The following is a 27,457-nucleotide window of genomic DNA, read 5'->3' on the forward strand; positions in this document are numbered from 1 at the left end:
AAGTTTTTCCACTACTCTCCCACAAACCAACATAATCAGACACAGTGAGATCTTAACACTATTATTCTCTAAGGGTAAAAAATTGGTTGTATCCACTTTCATTTACACAAGGAACGAAAGGAAAGATGAATTCAAAACAACATGACACTAAACCAACCAACTAACCCATATTTCAATTCCTGACCGGCAAGGAAAGGAGAATGAATAAAACAGTTCTTACAACCATGTATACAATAAACTGATGCAAACTGACCTCTGTAATTGGACAATAAGATACAACAAAATAATGGAACATGTGTCTCAGTGGTATGATATCAAGCATCAGCAACCTACTGAAAATGGTCACTCACATTCACACAGTCCTTTAAATGCAGCCTTCATTTTAAACATGCATTCAATCTTTCCCCACAGCTTTAAGTTCAGGTTTTGCTGAGGAATCAAACATCACTGTTCTCAACCAACAACCTGTGGTGGAGAAAAACTGTAGAATATTGTCATGCAATTCTACAAGTAATTTATTACCTGAAATAGGTAATATACTTTTTCTCAATGAAGACGGAATAGATAACTGTGATATGGAATAACTTCTGCAGAAATACGAGTTCACTGTTCTCAATATAATTATTACAACTAGTTCAGAGAAACAATTCTAATAATTTTATGTTACAACAAATCCTCTATGTCAACTTTAAACTAATTCTCATCCAACAAGTATTGTAGTCTAAGAACCACAAGAAATGAATTCAAAGTTTAATTCTGTACAAGCATTATTATGCAGTTCAATACATCCCCTCATAACTACTGCTAATAAAGAAATTTTTTTACTTGTTGAAAAATCTGCTGCATTTAAAAGAAGCACCACATGAAATTTTACATTTTAGAAAGTTAGTTCATTTTTAAAATGAGTAACCAGTCACTGTAAATGTGAGTGGCCACTTTCCATTTTCTAACCAAGTCCATCAGTTCCTTTTCAGTGCATGAAGTACACGACTACCTAGGGCGGAGGTGGGGTCATAACAGAGAGCCTGCAGGAGAAGGTGTGCCGCATACGCTCTGCTGCCACGAGCCCAGCCCTTGCTCTCAGCAGTCGAGCATTTGAGACACCCGGGACAGTGGCCCGTGCACCGACCCCCGTGGCTCCGAATACCCGTCAGGTGCTACCACTGGAGCCAGCGCTGTGCGACGCACTCGATCCTCCTCGCCTCTCTATGTAACGACGGCGCGCAGTGTTCAGTAATTGTTCCTTGCGTAGACGTAAAATTCGCTCCCGCTCAGTTGGAGATTTTGAGAAGCGGCCCCCTGAGAGTGCTATGTCCGGCATACCACTACTGCTTTAAGACAAAAAGAAAGAAAACATTTCTTTAGACAAATAACTTTTAACACAAATTTATGCTGAAGATAGCAGAAATATTATGTAAATAACAGCACACCAATGTTTAGAATGCTTTATACAAGGACTAAAACATGCATTTTTATTGTAGGAATTTTAGCAGTGCTATATATATTGACACAGTGCACATTTAATGAAATCTCTTTTATATAATTGCAGTAATTGTCGCAGAAGTGTTATGACCTATTTTACATTAGTCACTGGCTTTAATGTTCACAATACCTGTATTACTACCCAGCTATTTCAAAAAGTGAATACTGCTAGTGAATAATAACCACCACCACCACCACCACCACCACCACCACCATGAATAATCACCACCACCACCTCTGAATATGGAAGTCTTGACAATGTGCAACTGAAACTGTATCACAAACATACAGGCTGCACCAAAAACAGAACAGTTCTGCAACTCTACAGCCCAAAAAGTCAAGACAAGAAATACATAAAGGTTGAAGCAGCACATAAAGGAAGAACTGAATCTGCTTCATAATAATTTTTTCTACACAAGGCAATATAACAGTTTAAGAATAGCTGTAAATGTATTGCAAGGACTGGTGGAAAATAGCATTATTAGACTGTTTCTCACTCCCAAAAAGCTTTGGTGTGGAGTATTAACCCATGCTGGAGAGCAGCATGTAGAATACACGCAACCTTCAGTATTCATAAGTCCCTAATAACCGATTTTCTCATTGCTGTATCACAGCAATCCCTCCCTTTTAATCACCAAAATCCTTAAATGGTATTATGTTTTTATTTGTCAATCAACAGGAGGGGCTGTTTGAATGGAGCTAGAATAGACTTAACAATAATGGATATATTCAAAAGCATTTTAATATCTTGCTTCAAATCACTAACATACTTCTAGATTTTCATACAAGAGGGCTAAATACTTCCTTTCTACACATTCTTGCACATTTCCACTTGCTTTACTGTTCCCTTAGTATTCTGTTAAAGATGTTGGTGTAAATCAATCTCATCTAACTCCAACTAGCAGATCCTCTGGACCTGTACTCTGCCACTTACCCACACAGCCACCTAGAAGCGAAAGTCAGTGCAACAGATATCATGCTTGTGACAAAACACTAACAACTAAGGCATTCTCTAACACTTCATTCCCTTGTGCTAAAGATATGCTTATTGACTGATTTATAGATATACCTACCTATGAGGATGATCATCGTCCTCCCTAAACGTATGATGCAGTGGAGCAGAGACTGGTGGGGAAGGCTCAATAGCAGGTGTTTGTGATGCTGCCGGCTGCAATGGTGCCACAAGCCTCCCATCAAGGATATTTTCAACTGTCAGTTCAACAGACCGAGTAACCTGCAAGTCCTCCACAATTGTTGGGAGTGGCATGTTTGGAAATAGCTGTTGTACCTGTAAAAAAAACACACACACATATCTTGTGAAAGTCATGTGCCATTCAATCTTCAGCTTGCAAAAGCTGAGTAACAAACATTTTTCCTCAGCCCACTCTACTGTTTTTCTTGATCATAACAGAAGAACTGTAAGGCAACATTTCTTTTAGCTACTTGCTCATTGTGTAATTTGCATGGAGGATTCAAAATATTGCACTTTAATGCAATGTATCTTTAAATTCTCTGTTTTTGACAGTCTTAAACATATGCATTCAGTTTTGATTACATGAATCAGGAATGTGAATAACAAAGAGACACCAAATGTCCTCCAGTTGTTTCAAGAATCATCTACGAATGAATAAGTGATGTACACTCTTTTACAAATCCTGCAGCCAAGAGGTACACCATAAAGATCCAAAAAAAAACAGTAACATTAAAACAAGAAACGGTTAGTTATAACAAAATTTTACATACTGCTGTGATTTCATTACCAAGTTTCAAGTCTTGTGTCAGGCTTTTTTAACAATGCACAGAGACAAGGGACAAATGCAAAACAAATACTGCAACTCTAAGAATGACTACAATGGCTTTTTTACTATTATTTAGTTGGCTGGCTGGTTGATTGATTGATTGAGGGTAAGGGACTAAACAGTGAGGTCATCAGTTCCTCAGTCAAGGGTCCATTCATCCAGAGGCGTTGACATCCACAAGGAATGCGTTCAGATGTGGAAAGTACATATTTGTAAAAGATAGGCACTGATGCTGGAAAAAAAAATTACAGACAAGTAAGAGTACATGGACTGGTTTGGTATGTATCTTAAAACAGACAAGCAGTCTTCCAGGTCTCAGCCGTGGTGAGCGAACCCCACCTGTATCTGTCCCCTACCAATATGAAGTAAGGACTATATTCTAGCCAAGAGATACCGAAAAGTAAAAGAGAAAAGGCTAAAAATCTAATGGTCATCCTGGGGAAATAGCTCCAGCTGCACACAGGTGTCCCTCAGAGCTCTGCATGCAAAGGGAGTAGGCCCTCCCACAGCCATTCCAACCCCAATCCATCACAGACAAAGCATTAAAGAGAAAGGTAGCATCCACTAATCAACAGAGTGCTATTCCTAAAACAGAAAACAGGGTGTGGAAGAAAAAAAAAAGAGGTAAAGTGCCTAAAACCAACTTGATTTTCCAAATTATTAAAAACGGTGGTAAAATTGAGATAATTAACTATGAAATTTGAATTTTTTTCTAAACATGAAGTTTAAAATGTAACAGCTCATTCATTTTTTCATAAATAAATTCTAGAGTTTCATACACCTGTAAGTAGGGTTTGTATGCTGCGCAAAATTCATCAAAGAATCTCTCTTACTTATGAAGAAAAGTGTACCTATAGTAACAAATGCAGCCAATAGTAAGTGAAGAAAAAAAAAGGATGAAATTCCACATGAACTTCCACTGCTATGAGTGTGAATCCTGAATCCTTCCTGGTCATGCTGACAAAGTTTTATCAATTTATTTGTAAAAGTATAGACAGTGGAAATTAGAATGTCCTGTGGTGCCTCTCCTGCTCCAAGTCAGCCCGTTTGATGTCCTTAAGCACCCAAAAGCCATCAGCATAAGAAGAGGACACGGACATCATTGCAAAGTGGATTGCAAGGTGTGCAGCAAGAGCCAATGCAACAGTACAGAAACAATCCTGAAGGAAAAAACCCAATGCAGTTGTGGATCTTTGGTGGCCCGGAAGATTGGGAGCTCAACCCACACCTGTGATGAAGAGGCAAATGTTACCCAGGGAGGAGACATTGCACTCTAAGCATTCCTCCTAATGTGTTTAATTAGATAGCAAGCCTTATTTCAAAATCACTTAAAATTATAAGGTTGATCTGGAAAGTGATCACTATCACAAAGACCATCATGTAATGGCCAATGCAGTGGAGCCATGAGACTGGAAGAAGAGATCATTAGATCAATAGCTGAGAAGGTGCCATGGGTGGCACTGCATGGGTAGGAGTACCATCATTGAGGAAAGAGAGATCATGGTCAGTAAGAAATTTGTCAATTAGAAGGCCCCTACTGGACGAAGTGATACTCCCACCACAGGGTGTTTGGACGTGCACTGGACAGTGCTGCCTTATCTGGAGCTTTTTGTGCCATAGGGACAATAGCTAACAGGCTGGCCCACCCAAGGGCATATAACAAGACAGACTCCTTTGTGAGAGAAAGGAAAAACAGTGGTGAATGGACACTCACTCAGTTGTCATAGCTTGCGGCTGCATGCCTCATATGCTAAATGATGAATATGTACATTTTAATTTATGAATGTTAACTTAATTGAGTATTATAAGTGATTCAAAAACACCTACCAGCATTCATTATAATCTGAAGCATTATACACTCTTGAATTCTTGCTCCTACAGTAACTTAGACAGTTTACATTTATTCTGGACTGGACAACAAAATTTTTTGTGTCCATAGATGAAAATGTAAACCATAAATGTTACGGCAAGCCCAAAAATTCAGGAAGACTTTGCTGAGGTTCAGGTACATTCAGATTGGAATTCATGTAACAGGTGTTAGTCAATTACTCATTATCCACAAACGAAAATATACTTGTTGGCTTCCACAAAAATTTCTTGATTCACTTGCCACGTCAAATTAGGATAAAATTTGAAGCTTTCAATTATATCCACTATCTTCTTCATCAGGGGCCATACCTGACTGTCAGGTTCTCTTTTTTATAACACCAGAACGGCATCCAATTGGCTGGATTGTGTCATGGATTTTGCTTGTGCTCTGTACCTAGCGCTGTTTGCTGTGCCCCATCCACTGCATCAGCCAGTGAACTGCTGGAAGTACTCCTCTGTGTTTTTTCCTTGCAAGTGCATGGTTCCAGGCATTGCTAAGTGCATAGCCAATGTCTCTCTTGAAGTTGTCTTCACCAAGTCTAATTTCAACAGCTTCTCTAATCACAGAGTCCCAATAATTTGAAGCGTACGTCATATTCTCATTTATTCAAACAAGATCTTGTGCTTATTTACCAGGCTGTGCTCTACTACCACTGATTTATTCAAATGTCTGTATTTAAAGTGACACTGATGCTTAACAAAATTTTCAACAACTGTCCTTATAGATGGGCCCACATAACTCTTGCCACACTTGAAAGGAATGCTATGAATTCACAGTACTCTCGGGCCAAAATTATCTTTAATGGGTCGCAACATTTCTTTAAGATTTTTGGGTGGCCGGAAGACTGGTCCGATTCCTTGCCCATTTAGGACTCTACTTATCTTTCTAGCTGTTGCATAGCAGAATGGAAGCTGCATTATGCCTTGATTCTCTTGGCAAGTTTGAATGGAGTTGCATCTTAGTTTTCTCAACAGCACTGATCTAATGCCGTGGACAGGATATCCATATGTTAAATAAGCACAAGATCTTGTTTTAACAAACAAGAATACTGGCTCATGCTTCAAACTATTGGGATTCCGTGATCAGAGAAGCTGTTTAAATCAGACTTGTTGTAAAAACACTTGACAAGGGAAAAACACAGAAATATTTCCCACAGTTCACCAGTCTAAGCAATGGTTGGCGCTGCAAACAACACTATATAGAGAGCGCAAGCAAAATCTACGAACAACAAGTGCCCCACCTATGTAAGTGCCGTCATGACATAATTCAGCCAATCGGATGCCTTTCTGAGGGTATACAAAAAAGAACCTTGCCAGCTCACAATGGTCAGTTTTAGTCCCTGACGAAGATGATGTTGGATATCAAAAGCTTGGAATTTTATCTGCATTTGATGCAGAAAGTGAACTGACACTCTGCCACGAAAAACTTCATAGCCATACATGTTGGCTGTTTAATTTGCAATGTAGATGGACCATGAGCTTACGACAGCTGCCCAACTGAGGTTCCATTCACAACTGTTCTCTTGCACGGAAGAGTGTCCCGTTACGCACCCTTGGATAGGTGGGCTGCTGGCCACTTTCCCACAGATAAAAACAGTCCCAGAGAGGGCACTGCTCTCCAGTGCCCTAGTTGAATGTAGTGACTGCACTGAAGTCCCCAAGAAGGAGAAAAGGGATTAAGGTTGTCAACTCAATGTAAATATGTGGCCTGCCTGGAGGTAAATAAACATAGAGGTAAATAGTGATCAATGAGGTCATTTGTCCCTGCACTGCTATTGCTTACAACATGGCACGAAGGGGAACCCACTCAGAGACAACATCTGTACGGACCAATGTAACAGACCCCTCCAGATGCCCTCTCAGGTCCCGCACAGTTCAGAAAGAAAGCACAATAACCACGAAGCATTGGGGAATGGTCATCAGTGACGCATGTTTCTTGTAGAGCAATGCAGATGGCAGAGGAGAAGGAAATAAAGTGTTAACTCCAGCAGGTGACAGATAATATCCATTACAGTTTCACTAAATTATCACATTATGTGTGTCCAAGCCCAATGTGAAGGGACCAGGAGGATTTGCCTTGCCTGATGATGCACATTGTTTCCTCTTACTAACAGTTACAATTAAAACTACAATGAAATAAGTTATATACACACACATCAAAAAAGTTTTGCATCACCTTGATTCCCAGAACTGCTGAAGATAGATATTGACTGTGGATATTTCATCACACACACACAGTCCCTTTGACTGTTGATAGAAGTCACTAAACCCACCCAAATATGTAAACAATCATGCATGAGCAGTGCCTTTTAGGTGGAGGGGGTCCGACAGCTGATCAGTTCCGGTCATTCCACCAGGAAGGAGGTAAACGGCTCATGTTGTCTGTAGTTCAACCATGCCTAGACACTCGATACCGCAGTTCAATCGCATCCGCATTGTTACTTTGTGCCTTGAATGGCTCCCAACAAGGGAAGTGTCCAGGTGTCTCAGAGTGAACCAAAGCGATGTTGTTCGGATATGGAGGAGGTACAGACAGACAGACAGACTTGTTGAGATGCCTCACTAAGGCCGCCCAAGGGCTACTACTGCAGTGGATGACTGCTACCTACGGATTATGGCTCAGAAGAACCCTGACAGCAACGCCACCATGTTGAATAATCCTTTTCGTACAGCCACAGGATGTTGTGTTATTACTCAAATTGTGCACAGTAGGCTGCATGATGTAAAAATTCACTCCCGACATTCATGGCAAGCTACATCTTTGCAACCACAACACCATGCAGCGCATTACGGATGGGCCCAACAACATGACGAATGGACCGCTCAGGATTGGCATCACATTCTCTTCACCGATGAGTATCGCATATGCGTTCAACCAGACAATCGTCAGAGACGTGTTTGGACACAACCCGGTCAGGCTGAAAGCCTTACACACACTGTCGAGTGAGTGGAGCAAGTGGAGGTTCCCTGCTGTTTTGGGGTGGCATTATGTGGGGCCGACGTATGCTGCTGGTGGTCACTGATGGCACCGTAACGTGACTCGCCAACTACTCTTGAGGGATCTACGCCAAATCACCGTTGAGGAGTGGGACAATCTGGACCAACAGTGCCTTGATGAACTTGTGGATAGTAAGCCACGATGGATACAGCCATGCATCAATGCAAGAGGACGTGCTACTGGGCATTAGAGGTACCGGTGTGTACAGCAATCTGGACCACCTCCTCTGAAAGTCTCGCTGTATGGTGGTACAACATGTAATGCACGGTTTTCATGAGCAATAAAAAGGGTGGAAATGATGTTTATGTTGATCTCTATTCCAATTTTCTGTATAAGTGCCAGAACTCTCGTAACTGAGGTGATGCAAAACTTTTTTGATGTGTGTTTATGGTGTCCACACATGGACGTCATGTAGTCACCTCTTCCAGGAGCAAGGCATTTTAAATGTGCCTTCACAATACATATTCTCGCTAAAGAAATATGTCAGAAATAACCCATCACAATTTGAGAAGAACAGTGAAGTACACACCTAAAAAACTAGAGGAGAAAAATGACTTATTACCCATTGGTAAAGCTGTCAGTGGCTCAGAGTGAAGTTCAATATGCAGCAATAAAGTTTTGCATTTGCTCAATAATGTAAAATTGTCTGATAGGTAGTGATGCAAGTTTTAAATGAAATTAAATATCATTTCTCCTAGGTAACTCCTCCTATTCCACTGATAAATTTCTGCTTAAAAACTGGTAGCCAGGAGGAGGGGGGCACTTTTTTTTCAAGTGTGGTTGCATGAGTAGGAATAAAATGGTAATGTGTCCATTAATGTTAACTCTAATTGAGTATAGAAATCCTGTAAACTGACTCTTTGCTCAAATGACCTATGGAGCACGTAACTAAATGGACGCACAGGAAACATAGTGGAGGTGTTTGCAGGATAATTACACAATCTTGCTGTCAAGATGTCATATGAGCTGCAACGAGGAAACCATGATGAGTGGACGTAAGTATATAGCCATGTGATGGAGTGAGAGTTTGAGAAGGTGAGGAGCAAGAAGTGAAATGAAACTGTGAGTGGTGGTGGTGCTCTTTTTCGTGTAATTTCATCAATTATTCTATATAGAGTCTGGTTTCCAATATTTAACTGGTCATTGAGCAACTGTTTATTTTGTGTTAAGGTTTTTTCTATGTGAAAATTTTCTTGGAAAGGGAGAATGTGTCAGTCTTCACTGATTTTTATGGTATTCATATGCTTTACCTCAACAAAGCCAAACGGTTCTTGTGAAAAGATCACACATTTTTGTAGTTGCAACGGCAGATCACAAATACCCTCATGAATCATCTGATCTGCTTAAGTCTTATCTTCCCAATTTTGTGCAGAATAACTCACGTGTTCTAATTAAAATGTGTCATTCGATATAATGGTCACCTGGAGTGACTTGGCAAAGAGTTAATCTGACTGTTTTGTGTGAAAGTTGTCAGTAAAAGTCTTCAAAGGAAAAATTATTGTTACTTAAGGCAACATATAAGAGGCCAGTCTGCCCTGCTAAGACCAAGAGCACACAGAATACACCCAAAATTTTCCTTTGACCTAAAAGAATAACTCTTCACATTGATGCAAGTCCACATTGATACACTTACTACTAGGAGACAGCATTTACAGAGAACGTCACAAGGAGTGACAGAGCAAAAACTTTTTGTTTTCATCACCTGCTGAATACATTACATCTTAATCAAAATGGACTGTAGAGGTGATTTTCTAAAGTGGAGAAATGTCTGGCATATACGGAGGGGAAGCAGACTAACACAAGTTACTAGGTGCAAGAGACTTTTTGGAATAACATGTCAGTTTCATGTGAGATTTTTTTTAAGGAATCTGTGTAATGTCATGATAGATTCTGGAAGAGTTAAGCGAGTATCAGAGGGTTCTTGTACGAAATAAGCTTTTCTTGGTGCTTCTGAGAATTCTGCAACATGGGAAAAAATGAGCGTCAAAAAGTGCAGTATCTGCCATGTCTGGCAGAAGTCAGGCATCAGGAAACATAGGACATTGTTAACGCACAAATATTAGTCATTAGTGCAGTTTTTCCATTATGCCCAATGAAATTCCCCTGTGAATTTAATGTTAGCACAACCAGGCAATTCCCCTACCTGCCAGCAGCTGCAAGATGTGTAAACACAGAGTAAGGCGAAATGAGTTAAGTAAATTGGAACACGTAAGTAAACTTCATTATGCACTACTGATTCAAAAATGGTCGTAATAAACTTCCAACTAAAAGGTATATTATAATCAACTCAGTTCCTGTAAAATCCAAATAAAAAATTATAAAACATTACACGTAACTACAAAACTGACTGGTAAAATGTTGAATCCAAGACACTTCTTTCTTACCTGCAATGCCATAGAATCTAACTGTGATGTCTGAGCAGGGAGTGGCCTCTGATCAGGCCTCATCAATATGGTATGTGTCACTTCAACCGAAAAGCTAGGCAGCCACGATACATATCGTGAACCTGAAATGTAAATTATTTCCACTACAGTCATTTGTTCATACCACAACTTTATCCTGAATAGTGAAAACCAAATTTATTCTACAATTTACATGCAACACTCTAAGGAGACATTTCTATTTCTCTCGTTTTCTTTGCCTCTTCCTCTAAAATTTAGTAACATAACTTCTACAATCTGGAGCCTATGGTAAATATTTAAACAATTGTTGTATTAATTCAACTGACACAACTTGAGCGAAGCTTCCACAGAAAGATATTCTTTCCATGTTCTGTTTGTCTTTCAACACAGATTCTAATTGAATTTCATTTCTATAAACCATTCCTATGTCTTCATTTACTTTTCCTGAATTACTCATATTAATTATAACTACTTTTTCCAATTATGAAATTTGTTAAAAAATGTTCTTACGTTAACACTAGATTTGTCTTCGGCTGAATAAGTATTAGCTTTAAGCCCATCAATAAGCATAAACAAATGTGCCACAGTTGGCAACTTACCATGAAGCATGCACTTTTTGCCTGTGTTTAATTCACATGACAATGCAGAGCTGGCTGGACAATGTACCAACAAATGTGTAGTTTTAAACAATGATGTAGCTAACTAAGTCAAACATCCAACATTAATAATGCACTGTGCTCTTGTGAAAGCTATAATTAGCTAACCCTTAAAAGCTGAAGTATTAAACCAAAGAGACAAGAGTTTCATGTCTTGTTTGTGCTACAGTCACAAGAGCCTGACGTATCACCTTAAGCATTTGGCACACTCTTGCCAGCAATGATAAAATTGTGGTAACCATTATCTAGAATAGCACTGCCATTATACCCAAACACTGCTTCTCTGAAGACCCAGACTCGACTTCTATAACCTCATTTTGAAAGGGTGGGGGGTGGGAGGGGGGGGGAGGGATAAATAAGTAAGTAAGTAAATAAAGGGGGGGGGGGGGGGGCACTGCAACAGAACTTTTTCATCTTCACATTACATTACTGTAAACCAAAGATTCCATAGACAACAGCCTGATGTGTGAAAGAAATCCAAATAGAGACATTTTATTTAATATTACAATGTTAATGTGAATTATAAGTTTTAAAAATTCCTGAAAACACACTCTTAAAAAAAAGAGTGGAATTGGTTAACACAAAATTCCTCATTCAGTTTTTAAACAACCATATATAAATAAAAAGGTATTTATATCTAAAAACAAAGATGATGTGACTTACCAAATGAAAGTGCTGGCAGGTCGACAGACACACAAACGAACACAAACATACACACAAAATTCAAGCTTTCGCAACAAACTGTTGCCTCATCAGGAAAGAGGGAAGGAGAGGGAAAGACGAAAGGATGTGGGTTTTAAGGAAGAGGGTAAGGAGTCATTCCAATCCCGGGAGCGGAAAGACTTACCTTATGGGGAAAAAAGGACGGGCATACACTCGCACACACACACGCATATCCATCCACACATATACAGACACAAGCAGACATATTTAAAGACAAAGAGTTTGGCCCCAACCTTCCGACTGCACCTAGCACCCCTACACTGACAGCACCACATCCTTGCATGCTCCCACAAGCAGCACTACACTTTCTTCTACCCACAGGCTGCTATCCCAGCCCCTCACCTGCCCCATGCTGCCTCATTACCCCACCACCCACATCAGATTGCTTCTCTCATCACGTGCAGCATCAGCCCGCAGTCCAGCCAGAGACAGGAGGGGGGGATACACTTTCATAATATTATTGTTATTCCATCCTAGACTTACCATTGTTTAAATACCACAATATTAATTTTTAACTATCAAGCATTAAGTACAAATATATGTGTAAAAATGTTGTCAGCAGCAGTGCTGCTACTCCCATAAGCTTGGTTGTAAATTTCACAAATGGAGGTTTGACTATACGAAATGGTGAGGGAGTGTTGTAGAACAGTTCCTCTAGAATAGCTTCCCATATAAAAATTTGTTTTAAATTTCTGCTTAGTATTACCTCATTCTATTTATAGGTTCAATAAAAGGTGTTAACATGTTTCATAAGTACCTCAAAACTATATAGCCTTGTGTACTGTAACTTAACTTTCCATGAATACCTGCTTGTGTTGAGAAAGCTTCAAAGTACTGCTTACTCAAAAAATCAATGAATATAATTTCCTTAGATACTTTTTTTCCTTCCTAATGTAAGTTGTACTTCCTACATTATCTTCCATCTGATATACAAAAATTGTAGTGTGAGCTATAGCCTTCCACATCCAGCATTCGAACTACAGTGGTTAAAATATGCTATGGACAAATCAAGATTGCACTTCATCTACCCAACTCCAGAGTTAATTAATTTTCTTTTTCTACCCCCTTATAGGAGCAGTAAATTTAGTTTAACCTCCTCCTTTACCTCCCAAATTCCAGACTAAAAACTTTAATTTTTATTAACTCCTTTTAATACTGATAGTCTGAACTTGCAGTCTGGCCTAAGAAGGGTGTAGACTTCACGCAAGTGACAACAGTATCACTAACAAGTTTCCATTTCAGTCCAGACAACATGCCCTTCCCTGTCCTTCTGAGTTATATATATCATGATTAAAAATCCAATCTGTCAACAGCATCAACAGGAATCAACTGGAGCTGATCATAAACACCTCAAAATTGGAACAAGCTCATATATATGATTTAAAAGCCACTAAGGTTGTGTATATTTCAACATGAAACTTTGTCATTTTTATTTTCTTCGCTACATTTAGGGCTTTGGTGACACTAGAGTTACACTTTCCATTAAATCTGAAATATTCCAGTGGATTAAAAGTTCCATGCATAATAGTCAACATGACATGTATACCTGCTGCGTCAAAATTATAAAACAGGAATAATACCATTGGGGACTTGCAGATTGCTGAAGGCCATTCATATAGAACAAAATTGGTAACAATTTTTTAAGGGACAGAATTTTTCTATGAAATGTAAATGTTTGGCATACAGATCACCACCACCATAGGCATCTTGAGGAGGATAATGAGGGAATTGAGAAGAAGGAAGGGTGAAGCTTTATACTAGCAAATTTCCACATGTACAAGAGGCTTATTATCCCATCTCATGCACGGTTCACTACCGAAGATGACAAAGTCTCACTCAACAAACTATGGCAAGTTACTGTGATTAATTCCATGATCTGAAAATATGCTGGCAGCACCTAGGCCAAACCTAAACCTAATGGTTATTTCACTCTTTAGTCTTCCATTTATTGTTTAATAACCACTACACTTTAACCGGTACCTGTGTTAACCTCATGTCATTCATTTCTCTCCAATTCACTTTTACCGATCTATTGCTCTAATCTGTCAGGTCTTTACAGCTCTGTTATTTACAAATTTGTTGGTTAACCATTGTACATAAAAATATACCACAAGGAGCCTGAAAATGTCAAATTATTTTCTTTTACTTAAACAATTTGCCTGTTAATATAATTTCACCTCCAATTTCATTTACAGATAATCCCATAGTGTTAATTGGAAGAAAAAACACAGAACCAATTCCACTCAACGTTAGAACAATTAAGTCCAACTGAACTCCAAATTGTTAATAGAAAATCAGGAACAGCAAATTAAAGACCCCCCCCCCCCCCTTTTCCCAAAACTTCTAGGGACGTACCCGACCAAAACCCAATCATGGGCCTCACAATAATTATTCCGCAAATAACCTTAAGTTCAGTGCTCACAATATGTTTACTATCCAACTCAATAAACATGAGCACAAGGAAGGTTGCTCCTATTTTGGATAATCTGTGAGGGTTTTTTTTCTTTGCTTTTTTATCTCTGAGGGGTAAGGGTGAGGGGGGGGGGGGAGGAGATGATGCAAGTAATATCTGGAAGAATGAATTTAAAAAAGTGCAGAGCATAACATCATGACAACTGATATTAATTACTGAGAAATCAGAAAGTACCAGCAAACTCCCTCTGTACAATTATGAATTATGGTTCAAAATCCAAAACTGAAAGTAATAAGAAAATATTTCGCACATACAACAAGGATTAACACATATGGAAGTTATATGATGAAACTGTACATTATATACATGTGAAAATTTAAGACAAATAAAAGCGAAAAAGTACCCACTGTATAGAATTAAGAACATACTAGAAGACAATGCCATGTAAAATGCAAAAATGCTGTATGTCCTTACAGGAATTTCTATATGGTAATGTAATACACCAAAATTTTATGATACAGTCTTGTTTAGTGTAAATCAATTATTTTTATTTGTACACAATGGGGCAAGAGAATTCTGATTCTGGTCCATTGCACTTTCATTGAAAAGTTTATTGTGTGTGTGCGAGGGAGAGAGAGAGTATTAATTGCACTGACTAACTGTTCCACTGGTTCGTCGTAGAGTATTTTATACATCATGAATGAAAACCTACATGACACTAGTGTAATAATCTACAGTATTTATTATTTGAGTCTTTTCATTCATAAGAATATTAATCACACATTAGCAAGGTTCATCTGAAAAGTAATGTAATTTCATAAAAACTATTTTATTGATCAGAAAGGTAAAATGCATCAAAATAGGGACCTTCCACATCAGTTGCTGGCAGGATTTCCAAGCACTCTAGGTATCCTGAAAGGCCTAGATTGGAATATCCATTAGGACACATGTAAAGAGCAACTTTCAAGTTGTTGGTCATCTTGAAAAGCTGTCCTTTCCACGATGTCGTAACTCATCACCGATTACAAAATAGTCCAAAAGGTACCATCCTTTAAAGTCAGAGCTAGCAGGCGAACACTCATTCTACAGTCAGAGATTAAAAGTTCACACACATAAGTGACACCGTCTTTACTTTTCAACACTGAAGAGCATCCACACACTTCATTGTCATCACCACCCTAGCCTTCCAAAAATGCCATGTGCCACTGAAACAACTGACTTTACAGACATTCATTCCCAAATTCCTACTCAATCATGAGAAATATTTCAACAGCAGACTTTCCAAGTTTCACACAGAATTTGACTGTATGCCATTGTTCAAGTGAACACTGCATCACGACTGGAACCAGACCACCAAACAGAGGTTCACATAGGGATATGCCTTGACTCTCCAGGAGCTATCAGGAAACTGGTTATGGTCGCACTGGGAAGCTATCCCAGGTGAGCAGACCATGCTCTGACTAGCAGGAGTGTCAGAACAGTGATGGTGACATTACTTTCTGGGCAAATCTTTTATTACACATGACATCGGCACACTATCTGGATGATATTTAGATATACCAAAACAACCTTATACATTATAAATTATATTTTCTTACCATCAAAGTGGAAGAAGTGGTTGTTTGGCTGTCTCCTTGTGGCAGGAGTGTTATCAGGAGGAACAAGTTCCATCTGGTTGCGACTACCGCCATCAGATGGACCCTGTATGCTCAAAGCCAGTCTGCATGTTGGACATGAAGTATCTTGCTCCAGCCACGACTGCAAACAAGAACTGGAAAAGAGAACACCATTTAAAATCACGTCATTCCAGGTTTCTTCTTCTTTATGAAAAAGAATATGCTGTTTAAATCAAAAATTCTGCTTCATAAAGAAAACAGCTTACCACCACATCAGAAGAAATAGATAGTTCACAAAACAAGTTAGGTCCGATACCAAAGAGATGCTCCAAATCTTCTAGAGGAGTGAATACTTAATATTCATTTTCTCAGTCATTTGTTATTTTAGTAAACTAAGTTAATATGCAATACATTAACTGGTGTATTATTTGTCCACACAAGTAAGTTTATATTTTGTAATGTTTTTAGTCAATTTGCAGTAATGCTAATGTTACAACTAATGTTTGCTTCATAACCCCCATTTAAACCCACTGAAGTCCACAAATGAGGTTTTGTGTGTGCCTGCAATGAAGTTTGTTTATGAGAGTCGTATGGAAGTTTTTGAAAAGGTTATGTAAACTTAACCAATATTCTGAAAATATTCCCTCTCAAATTGTGCACACTGCAAGCAACAAAGTTTCCTGCTGTGTCTCCCCGGGACATTATTCCAATTTATTTTCATAAACAAAGACAGCTACTTTTGGGAATCAATGCAATGTACTCAAAGTCTATCATTCACTCCACAAAAGTTAAAAATTGAGTAAGACAAAACCTCGCCTGCATGATGGCCACAATAGCCCTATGGTCTAATAACTCTATAGGTTAAAATTATTTGGGGAAACCATGGAAGCTCTAAACCAGGATGGCTAGGCAGATCATGAATCTTCAACCTCTCAAATCTGAGACCAGTATCTTCACAACTGCTCTACTTCATTCGCTTAACACCTAGCGCACAGTGCTCTAATGCTTACATTATTCTCATACATGTAAATGGTTGATGTGGGATGTTTTCATAATCAATTGGGAGATATATATTTTCACCAACAGCTATGTTTTTAGAGAAGCATTGTGAACAGACAAAAGAGAAAGAATTCAGAGACAAAGTTCTGAAGAAAACTAATAACCATACTAAAGAAATGTTATGATAAGAAACCGGATTATATGCATCATGAAAACCTTAAAATATACATGAAAAATGCTTAAAAATGCATGAAAAGTGTCAAAATATACGAGATCAAATAATAAAAAACATGGTAGTTACTTCTTGCATTATATCTCAAAGACAAACCTGTGCATGTCAATTACTAGGAAGGGCCACACAAAAAAATCAGTACAGCCACGAAAAATCTGTACATTTAGAACACTGGTATCTTTTTTGAATACTTTCTGGTAGAGGTTAGGAAGGAGGCCTTTCTGGAATTATCTTCTAAAAATTTGCAAAATTGGGATGCATACCATGTTTCTATTGAACGAATGCATCATGTACAATTTATTTTACATTTTTCTACAACTGTAAACATAAACGACCTAGAACTGTTAAAATTTTTGGTAGTAAGAATGTGTCTTTGATCACTCAAAACATTTTTATAAGTGGAAAAGGGCTGTTCTACATCAACTGAGGTAATTGGGCAGTATTCGAACTGGTGTGCTATGTTGGCGGAACTTATTTTTTCTGGTAAAAGTTCACCCATCCCATTAATAAAACTATCAATTTGGCACATGGGTTCAAAGCCTGCGTTATTGTTTAAAATGTTTTCAAACTTTTCTTTAAGTTTTCTTGGGAATACCTCCAGCAATGAGGAGTTCACTAGAATAATTTTATTCATTAACTGAATAGATTCATTCAGACCAAACCTTGAGCTTCAAGCTTTTTAATACTTGCAGATATATCGGGAAAATGAGTGCTAATCACAGCAATGTCTTTTTTAATACCGGAATCACTAAAAGCTTCCTCGCACTGGCGAACTGCAAGCCTCTGCACTATCAAAGTCATTTACTACTCCTCTAATGGCCTCGAAATGTTCAATGTAAAACAACACAGCTTCGACCCACATATCTCAATGAGTTACCGCTGGTTCAGGAGGTATAGGCATATTTGGTAGTTTTTCTTTGTAGGTAATGATGCGAGCAGAAGCCTTTAGAAACACTTGCTTCGTGGACGAAATAAGCTTATTTACATTCACAAACATGGAAAGTACTTCAGCAAGGCGATGTACTCCATGAGCATAACATGCCACATGAATCAAATTGGGATAAAATACTCTCAGGGCTTTTCCTTCTTTGATCATATAGGGAACAGCATCTGAAATAAACACAAACACCCTTTATCTGCATAAGATTCTGGAAATATTTTTCTAATACCCTCATTCACAAATCTGGCGATCGTAGAACGATTTACTTTTTCAAGTTCTTTGCAGGTCATTAAATAGGAAGAATAAGGCTCTTCTTTTAAAGCACCAACAATTAAATTTGCAATTTAACACCAGAAGTGTCTGAAGTTTTGTCAACTGAAATCCAGATAAGGCTGTCCTCGAGTTCATTGTGTATTTATTCCAGAACATTCACGTAAATTGTCAGTAAATAATTTTTACGCAATGTGGATTCATCTGATATATTTTGACTGAAGCAATATCTGCACAGGAAGCGTTTGAGGATAGGGTTTGTAAGTTTCAGAGTAATATTGCTTGCAATGAATGCTTCACATAGATCCATGTTAAACTGACTGGTTTGGTTACCTTTGGACAAATCTCTGCTACTGCAACATGCTGCTGTCAGAAGTTATTGTCATGGTCCTTTGTCTCTGCATTCCTGCGATATGAAGACTTGTCTCGTCATGCTGGTCTAGTTTATCCCCATCCCCCCCCCCCCCCCCCCCCCGCCCACCCCACCCCACCCCCCCACTCGCACGCGCACGAAACGTTTTTCTCACGAGATCGACAATATAAAACAATTCTGTCATATGTAAATGTTATGGGATGGTCAGCTACACACGAAACAATGCTGCTTTTTTTTCGGGCGGCATGGCGCACAACAAGTTACACATTACAAGTCATAAACACGTTCAACCGTGTACAAGTGAATGGAAAGCTAAACTGAACAACGTAACTAAAAGCTTGCATAGTTTAACTGTTGCCATTGCATACAGTACTTCAGCAGAGGGGATCAACCAGGGGTGCGTGTGCAGGAGCATTCACTCTGTCTGCCTATTCCCGTTCTTCTTCTGTAATGGTTTCGCTAGGCAGTGGCCTCTCAGTTAGCGATTGCACCCAGATCTAGGTTGTGGTTAATCTGTGAGACATCAAAACTACATCGAGCTAGAGACCGACTGTCTAAATTTTTAAAATACTGTAAACATAGAGCGAAAACATGCATCGTCAGTAGTTTTTAGTTAAAATATGCAAAAACAGGTGAAAAGGAGCCAAGTATGTAACTGTATATGCAACATGCAAATGCATATAATCCTGCCTCTAGTTATAACTGTTACATAATTTTTATATTATTTTTTCATACATGTGTTAATGAGTTTCACAGCTCATTTTTTCTTGCTGAAAACTGTTGCACCCTTGCATGCCATCCAATTTTAAAGCTATTCATATGTGAGACTAGTATGATATGTTGTACCGTTGGTCATGTCTGAAGGAACAGTAACCATTTTGATCCTACAGCAATAATGAACCAATACAAAAATGAATTACTGACATTAGAAGATGACGAGACTTCTTATGCTTGGCGGATAAACAGTTATGAACATCCTTCTTAGACATTGATGTACATCATTTCATTCAATTATGATGGCTGTAACAGGCAATGTTTAAACTTACTATAAATGATGCTCTACAAAAGTATTGTCGAGTAAGTGGATTAGGGACAGAGAAGATCTACTGTGGTTTGTGGCTTAATAATTAAATTTGGCAATTGGTGAGGAAACAGAGGAAGAGACAACAGACAAAAGTTGTAGAAAATTGCCTGTGTTTACAAAGATTGATGTGACTAGCAACATGGACAGCGCAAGAGAAGCACAGATAGAAAAAAAGACTAACGTATGTGATGGACCATAGTCCTTGCTATAATATCTGAGTGACAAACTATAAAAATCACAGACATTTTAGTTGCCACAATTGCTGAAAGTAATTCTAAGATCAACCCTCCTCCTCTCTATATAGAAAACACAATCATTCACGATCATTTAATTGTTATTAAATGTTGTTAAAGACTGAAGTGATTTCCACAATAGCATGTGTATTATTGTGAATTGTGTTTTATTCATCTTATGATGTACATTTGCAATCCATTTGGTTTGCATACAGGAACATGTCAAAAATTTATAACACAGTTACAATGATTTTTACATTAATAAATAATAGCACTACCATAAATAATAACACTATAAGAATATTTCTTGTAATGTGTAACACATTGTGTTCAGCTCAAATTTCCAATTTGTCCAGCATGAATTCATCCACTGAGTAATAACACTTTATATAGCTTTCTTTTAAGTGAACCTAAATTCATCTGCATCAACCTGTTCCTTTTGATTTATTACAAATTTTCATTCCCATGTATTGAGGTCCCTGGGCATATAGTCTGATGTGGTGGGTGGGAAGCATAAAATTTCCTGTTTCTAGTATCATGTGAATGGACAAAATGGTTTCCCTCAAATAATTGATGTCTGGTGTACAAAAATATAAGTCTCTTACATGTATAATGATAGCAGAGTTAATATTTTAAGTTTTCTAAATAATGGTCAACGCAGTTCTTTGTGATTTGCAGTGCACATATTTCGATTTTTTTTTTCCCAGTATTTTTAGTATCTGCAGTATGTTCATCTAGTTACCCCAAAAAACAATACCATACCTAATAATGGATTTGAAGTAGCTTATATATGCTACTTTTCATATGTCCATGTCAGTTGCAGTTGATAATATTTCCATTGCAAATGCAAAGCTGCTCAGCTCGTTTCCCAGGTATTCAATGTGTGCCTGCCAGCTCAAATTTTTATCTACATTTAAAACTAAGAATTTGACTGAGTCAACTTCTTCTATATCTTGGTTGTTGTGTATCATCTTAATCTGCTCACATTTTGACTGTTTGGTTTTGAACTGCATCACATGAGTCTTAGATATGTTTAGATTCAACCCATTTAGCTGGAACCAAGTTTCTAAGGTACTGAGAGTACTGATCACAAATTTGGGAATTTTTTCCAAATCTTGATCTTCAACTAAGACAGAAGTATCACCTGCAAACAGAACTGATGGGGAGCTGATATTTAATGGCAAGTCATTAACATGGAAGAGAAATAGGACAGGGCCTAATATGGAGCAATGGATTTGACATTCAGGGAAAAGAGAAACAACAACAGACTAAAGGAAGTAGAGGCAGCAGACAGTAAAATGATAGTGAACCCCAAGAAATAATGAGAAGAATATACAGAATGGCTATACGCTGCAGACAGCCGACCAACTGAAGAAGAGCTTGGGATAGAAGAAGAAGAAGAAGAAGAAGAAGAAGAAGATAATGTTGCAGATCATGATAAAGGAAATGCAATACTAAGTAGTGGAACTGAAGGAGATGAAACATGGAAAGGCATTGGCAATTAATGAGACTCTTGCAGGAGAACAGCAAAAAGTGTGAGGAACCTAGAACAGTGAGCCCGATATCGCATGCAGTCAAAATCTTGCTGAGGACACTCAACAGAAGGCTATATGGAAAGCTGAATTGCATAATAGGAGATGAACAATTTGGTTTCAGGTGAGGAGTGGGAACTAGAGATGCCATTGGGCTACTGAGAGTGATAGGGGAGAGGTACATGGAGTGTTCGTTGATCTTGAGAAGGCTTTTGACTGTGTCAGATGGGACAAACTGATGGAAATCCTAAGGAAACATGGAGTTGACTGGTGGGATAGACAGCTAATTAGAAATTTATATTTGAACCAGGGAGCAAGAGTAAGAATAGGAGGTGTGATGCGTGAAGAAACTGAACTGGAAAGAGGTGTAAGACAAGGTGGTTGTTTATTACTAACACTGTTCAATATTTATCTGTAGTAAATTATTAATGAAAGTTTTGATGGAAGGAGAAGAGTTTGTATATGGGGTCAGAGAGTGGAGTGTGTAAGATTTGCAGATGATGTGGTTGTGACGGCAGAGTGTGCAAGAGAGGTGGAATAAATGTTAGATGATCTAAACACAAAATTAGAAGAATATGGAATGAAGATTAACAAGAAGAAAATGAGAAGTATAGTAATTGGAGGAAAGGGGAGAAAATGCCATATGAAAATAGGGGGAGAGGAAATAGAGCAAATGAATAACTTTAATTACTTGGGAAGTGTGATAATGGATGACATGTATTGGTCAACAGAAATAAGGAAAAGAATTGCAATGACAAAAGAAGGATTCAAGAGGAAAGAGAAATTCCTTTGCGGACCACTAAACAAAGACCTGAGGAAAAGACTGGCCAAATGTTACATCTGGAGTGTTGCACAGTATGGTGAGGAGACCTGGACATTGAGGAAGGAAGATGAAAGAAGATTGGAGGCACTCAAGATGTGGATATGGAGAAGAATGGAAGAAGTGAAAGGGGAAGACTGAATAAGGAATGAAGAAGTATTAATAAGAGTTGGAGAAGAAAGAAACATGCTGAAACTTATCGGAAAGAGAAAACTGAACTGGATTGGACATTGTTTGAGGAGGGACTGTTCATTGAAGGAAGGAATAGAAGGAATGGTGGAGGGAAAAGGGGGGAACAGGAAAAAGAAGGTATCAAATGCTGGACAATATAAAAGGAGACAAATATTCAGAAATGAAAAGACTGGTTATGGACAGACAAAAGTAGAAGAGGCTTAACCTGCGACAAGACCCGCCGTAAGTCAAAATAACATGCTGCTGCTGCTGCTGCTGCTGCTGCTGCTACTACTACTACTACTACTACTACTACTAAATAATAATAATAATAATAATAATAATAATAATAATGGTAATCAGAAAAATAATATGTGCCATTTGAAGAGATGCTAACTCTTTGCTTTCTGTTGGCTAAGTAGGATTTAAGCCATTGCAGGGCACTGCCACTAATGCCGTACTTTTCAAGTTTGTAAACAAGCAATGCATGGTTTACGGAATCAAACGCCTTTGTGAGGTTGCAGAAAATCCCTGCCACCTTATTTCTCTTATCTAATGATGTGCTTATTTTCTCAATGAAACTACTTACTGCATCTATGGTATTTTTCCCCTGCTGAAAACAAAATTGACTGTTTAGAATAACAGAATATTTTGCAATGAAGTTTTGGATTTGTACAACAGCAAATTTTTCAAATATTTTAGACACGTCTGGGAGAATCTAGATAGGACGATAATGTCTCACAATCTCTCTTGTTCCCTTCTTGAAGAGTGGTTGACTTCGGCATATTTCAGTACCTCTGGGAAACAGCGCACTTCAAAACATTGATTTATTATTTGAGCTAGTGGGTTTGCAATTCTACTGTGTACTACTTTAATAGCTTTGGTGGGTATTCCATCCAAACCTGCAATTTTTTTTTTTTTTTTCTCAATGTCAGAATAGCATTTTCTTCATCCTCCACAGAAACTGTTAAGAATTTTGTAAGGTTTTAAGAGTTTTCACTTTGTTGTGATAATCTGTTACATCTACAGCAGACGTTGCTACATTTATGAAGAATTCATTAAAGTACTCTGGTATTTGAGTTGGATTTACAATAGTATTTCCTTCAGTGTCAATTTCTGAAATTTCTTGGTTACAGGTTTTAACACCTAACTCAGATTTAATGACTGACAACACAGCCTTTGTCTTATTTTTATGATTTAAAATTAGCCTGTTATTTGCCAGTTGTTTTGCTGCCCTGACAACTCTTTTAAATATGGTTTTAAGGAGCAACATATTTAATGAAATCAATATCTTTACTTATTTTAGATCTCTGTGCAGTTGCCTTTTCCTTACACTGCAAATTTTTGTGCCCTGGGTAATCCACTTTACTTTATTTATTATTTTATTGCTACAGAGTCTAGGTGGAAATGTTTCATTAAATACACCAAGAAAACTATTTAGGAATATCTCAAAGTTTTCATCACTTGAGTTACAATGATCAAAAGGCCATGTTTTCTCTTTTAGCTTCTCACTAAAATGTCAGCAAGTTTCCTTTGCTAAAGTTCCTGCTCATGTGGGATCTCATATGTGAAATGTTACTGTCTGTCTGTGGCAGCTTAATGAACAATGCACAATGATCTGAAATACCTAGATCTAGACAAAATTTATATACATATTCATGTAGATAATTAGTTAGAACATCATCAATACATGTTGCTGATTCCTATTTTCTCTGGTAGATTCAAAGAAATTCAGTTTGAAACCATATTTCTTTACTGGGTCGGTGAATCTTGAAGCGTGACTACTATCACATGTGATATCAATATTAAAATCGGCAGCTATTACAATTTTTTTCTTTTTTTTTTCCTACAAAGGTCTTCTAGCATAATTTGAAGCTTAGATAAGAATAGTTCTGTTGTTAACATCCCGGGAATTCTGTATATTGAGATTATTATAACATTTGATAGTGAGTCTACTATTTCTACATGACAGCTCTCAAACACACATTCTTCATTTAAATAATTATAACAGTTTCTGGTCTCATAATTTATATTGCTATGTAGAAGTATACATGAGCCTCCATGTGAATTGTTTCTTCTGCAAAATCTACTTCCTAATCTGATGTTTCCTATTTTGTTTAGAATTTTAATTGTGTCCTCAGTAAACCAGTGCTCATTTAAACATCCAAATCTAATATTTGCACATTCTGACAGAATGATTTCCAATTCATATACTTTGAAGCTTTTATTGTTTGAAACATCATCAGTGTTTAAACCATTTATATTCCATTGGATAACATATCTACTTTGACTATTAGTTATGGGCTTTAGCACATTTCTTGCCAGATAATGGTATGGTTTTGTCTTTCTTAATGCTACACAGGTTTTTTCACCTTCACCATTACTTATCAGTTTCCCTTATTTTTTATGATCTGGCAAGTATCTATGAACATCTTACAGAATATTTTTGAGCCCTGCTAATTCAGATGTAGACCATCTCTGGCAAGACACTTTGCACTTATAAATTAGTTGAGATCAATGAAAATGACTCCTAGTTTATTGCACTGTTCTTTACTATTGCCATTTATTCTCTGCACATAGCTGTCACGCACCGATCTCCTGTACACAATGCCACTTATTATTATTCTGGGATTTGAGCAGAGTCTTCTGGTCATTCAGATGAGGTTCCTTGTGTGGTTTACAATTTTAGTCAACGATAATCATAGGCAAACTGTATCTCTGGATGACGGGTGGTTCAATTATGAAATATTACAAAGCATAAACTGTGACTTTAAAGGCTATTTAACATTTGACTTCCAATCGGATAGCAATAATACAAAATCAGAAACATTAATTATTACTATGAAAGCCCGAAATTTAGTCACCATTACAGTGAAGATGTTGTCTGGCATATACAGTAGAACAACATCAATATCTTACATCAGATAAGTCGACGACAGATCGATGGAGGGAGACTACACCCTCCCTTAAAGTGACTTCTAAAAGCCCCATTCACAAATAAAATGAAAAACTAAGTCATCCACTGAGGCAAAGTCTTCTAATACCAGGAGTAGTGAGTCAGGGAGATTAAGAGTCCACCGCAGGGTGGGCAGGTTGGGACACTCCAGCAAAATGTGAACCACCATTAAATGCGAGTCTCAACCACACTGGGGTGGGTCCTCGGTATGGAGGAGATGACCACAAGTCAGCCAAATATGGTTGATGCAGAACCGGCATGGGACAGGAGAGTCCTTGTGAGAGGCCTGCATGGAGGACCTCCACAGATTTGTAGTCTCCTTTATCAATCGTAGTTAGTTTGGTGGAGTCAAGAGTGAGCCATTCCATATTCCAGGTATCTAAAACTTAACAGTGTAATACCAGTCGGAGGTCTGTTTCTGGAATACCGATCTCAAGAATCGTTTTACTGTTCGTCAGTTTGACCAGGCTATCAACAAGTTCATTCCTTGGGATCCCAATGAGGCCCAGGGTCCTTACAAAGGTCACTAAGCATCCACACTGTTGAAAGGCATACAGGTAATCCTGAATAGCAATGACCATGGGGTGGCAAGGGTAACATTGGTCGAAAGCATGGAAACTGCTCAAGGAGTCACTGCAGAGAAGAAAGGACCCCACCTGTGTAGGAACAGGTATGCTCAAGAGCACGAGAGACAGCTACCAACTCTGCAGGGAAACACTACAGCTATCTGGCAAGGAGCGAAGTTCAGTATGTCCCCTGTGAGTATAAGCAGAACCTACATAGCCAGCAACCATCGAGCCACCAGCATAGACTACTTCTGAATCCCATTACACACCAAGGATGGATAAAAATTTGCGGCGGAGAGCCTTGGAACATACTGAGTCTTTCGACCTTGTGATACATCAAGATGAAACTGTGGTCGAGGGATGCACCATGGAGGTGTACTCGAGTGGTTCCAGGGGAGAGGTGGAAGAGGAAACAACTGAAGTTCAGAGAGGAAAGACTGGCTGAAGACTGCAATTGTAATCCCTGATCTGGGCTGCCATTGTGTTACCATGTTGAGAAAGAAGAGATAGTAGTTTGGATGCATATGGGAGATGCACCCAACGTGTGTAGTATAAGTGACAAGCTGTTGTTGGCACCTGACCCACAATACAGGGACCCAAGCCTCCATGAGTAAGATTTTTCACAGGGCTAGTTCCAAAGGAAGGCTTGGGTCACAAGTTGAACCCCGCAGAGGTGTATCGGATCAAGTATCCGCAGTGCTGAGGGTGATGTTGAAGTTTATGACAGACTCCCATAACTGAGGCAGGATTGTATCAGGGCTTTGTAAAGCTGCAGAAAGATCGTACAATCTGCACCCCTGCTGGTGGTACTCAGGCAGCGAAGTCTATTAAGATGCAGCCAGCACTTTCGCTTAAGCTGGCAAAGATGGGGAATTCACATCAACCACGAATCAATGATCAGTCCTAAAAAGCGATAAGTCTCCACCACATTCAGTTATTGGTCAACAAGATAAAGCTCTGGTTGTGGGTGGATGGTGTGACGTCAATGGAAGTGCAGGACATAAGTCTTGGTGGCTGAAAACCATAAATCATGCCTGGACCTTTTGTATGATGCCTTGTAATCAATGTTCAGTGATACCCATATTAGAGGAGCAATAGTAGAGGCAAAAGTCATCAGCATACAAGGATGGTTGGTTGGTTGATTGGGGCTGAAGGGACCAAACAGCAAGGTCATCAATCCTTTGTTTCAAAGGTGGTCCATTCGGACCGACGTACAATTCAGAAGAGTCTTAACGATAAAAGGAAAAAGGCTATAAAATGTAAAAGTGCAGTTGTGTTGACAATGGTAAAAACGAAAGGAGGGAAGTCAGTAAGTAGGCAAAC

The 27,457-nt window shown here is 38.4% G+C and overlaps 1 protein-coding gene across 3 annotated transcripts in view; it reads right to left on the reverse strand.

Annotated features, from left to right (window-relative positions):
• Positions 1-229: 229 nt before the first annotated feature.
• LOC124615542 (E3 ubiquitin-protein ligase AMFR-like) overlaps positions 230-27,457 on the reverse strand; it is a 341,793-nt gene continuing 314,565 nt past the window's right edge. Inside the window, exons 6-10 of one of the 3 annotated variants that reach the window (XM_047143511.1) lie at positions 15,941-16,113; positions 10,533-10,654; positions 2,556-2,770; positions 2,417-2,428; positions 230-1,331 (exon numbers count right to left, since the gene is read on the reverse strand). In XM_047143511.1, coding sequence (XP_046999467.1) covers positions 1,151-1,331; positions 2,417-2,428; positions 2,556-2,770; positions 10,533-10,654; positions 15,941-16,113 — 703 coding nt within the window. In that variant the 3' untranslated portion in view covers positions 230-1,150. The remainder of the gene's footprint in view (positions 1,332-2,416; positions 2,429-2,555; positions 2,771-10,532; positions 10,655-15,940; positions 16,114-27,457) is intronic. The other 2 variants (XM_047143512.1, XM_047143513.1) reach the window with 2 other exon arrangements.

Source organism: Schistocerca americana, chromosome 5 (assembly GCF_021461395.2).
Source record: "Schistocerca americana isolate TAMUIC-IGC-003095 chromosome 5, iqSchAmer2.1, whole genome shotgun sequence".
NCBI classification, from domain to species: Eukaryota; Metazoa; Arthropoda; class Insecta; order Orthoptera; family Acrididae; genus Schistocerca; species Schistocerca americana.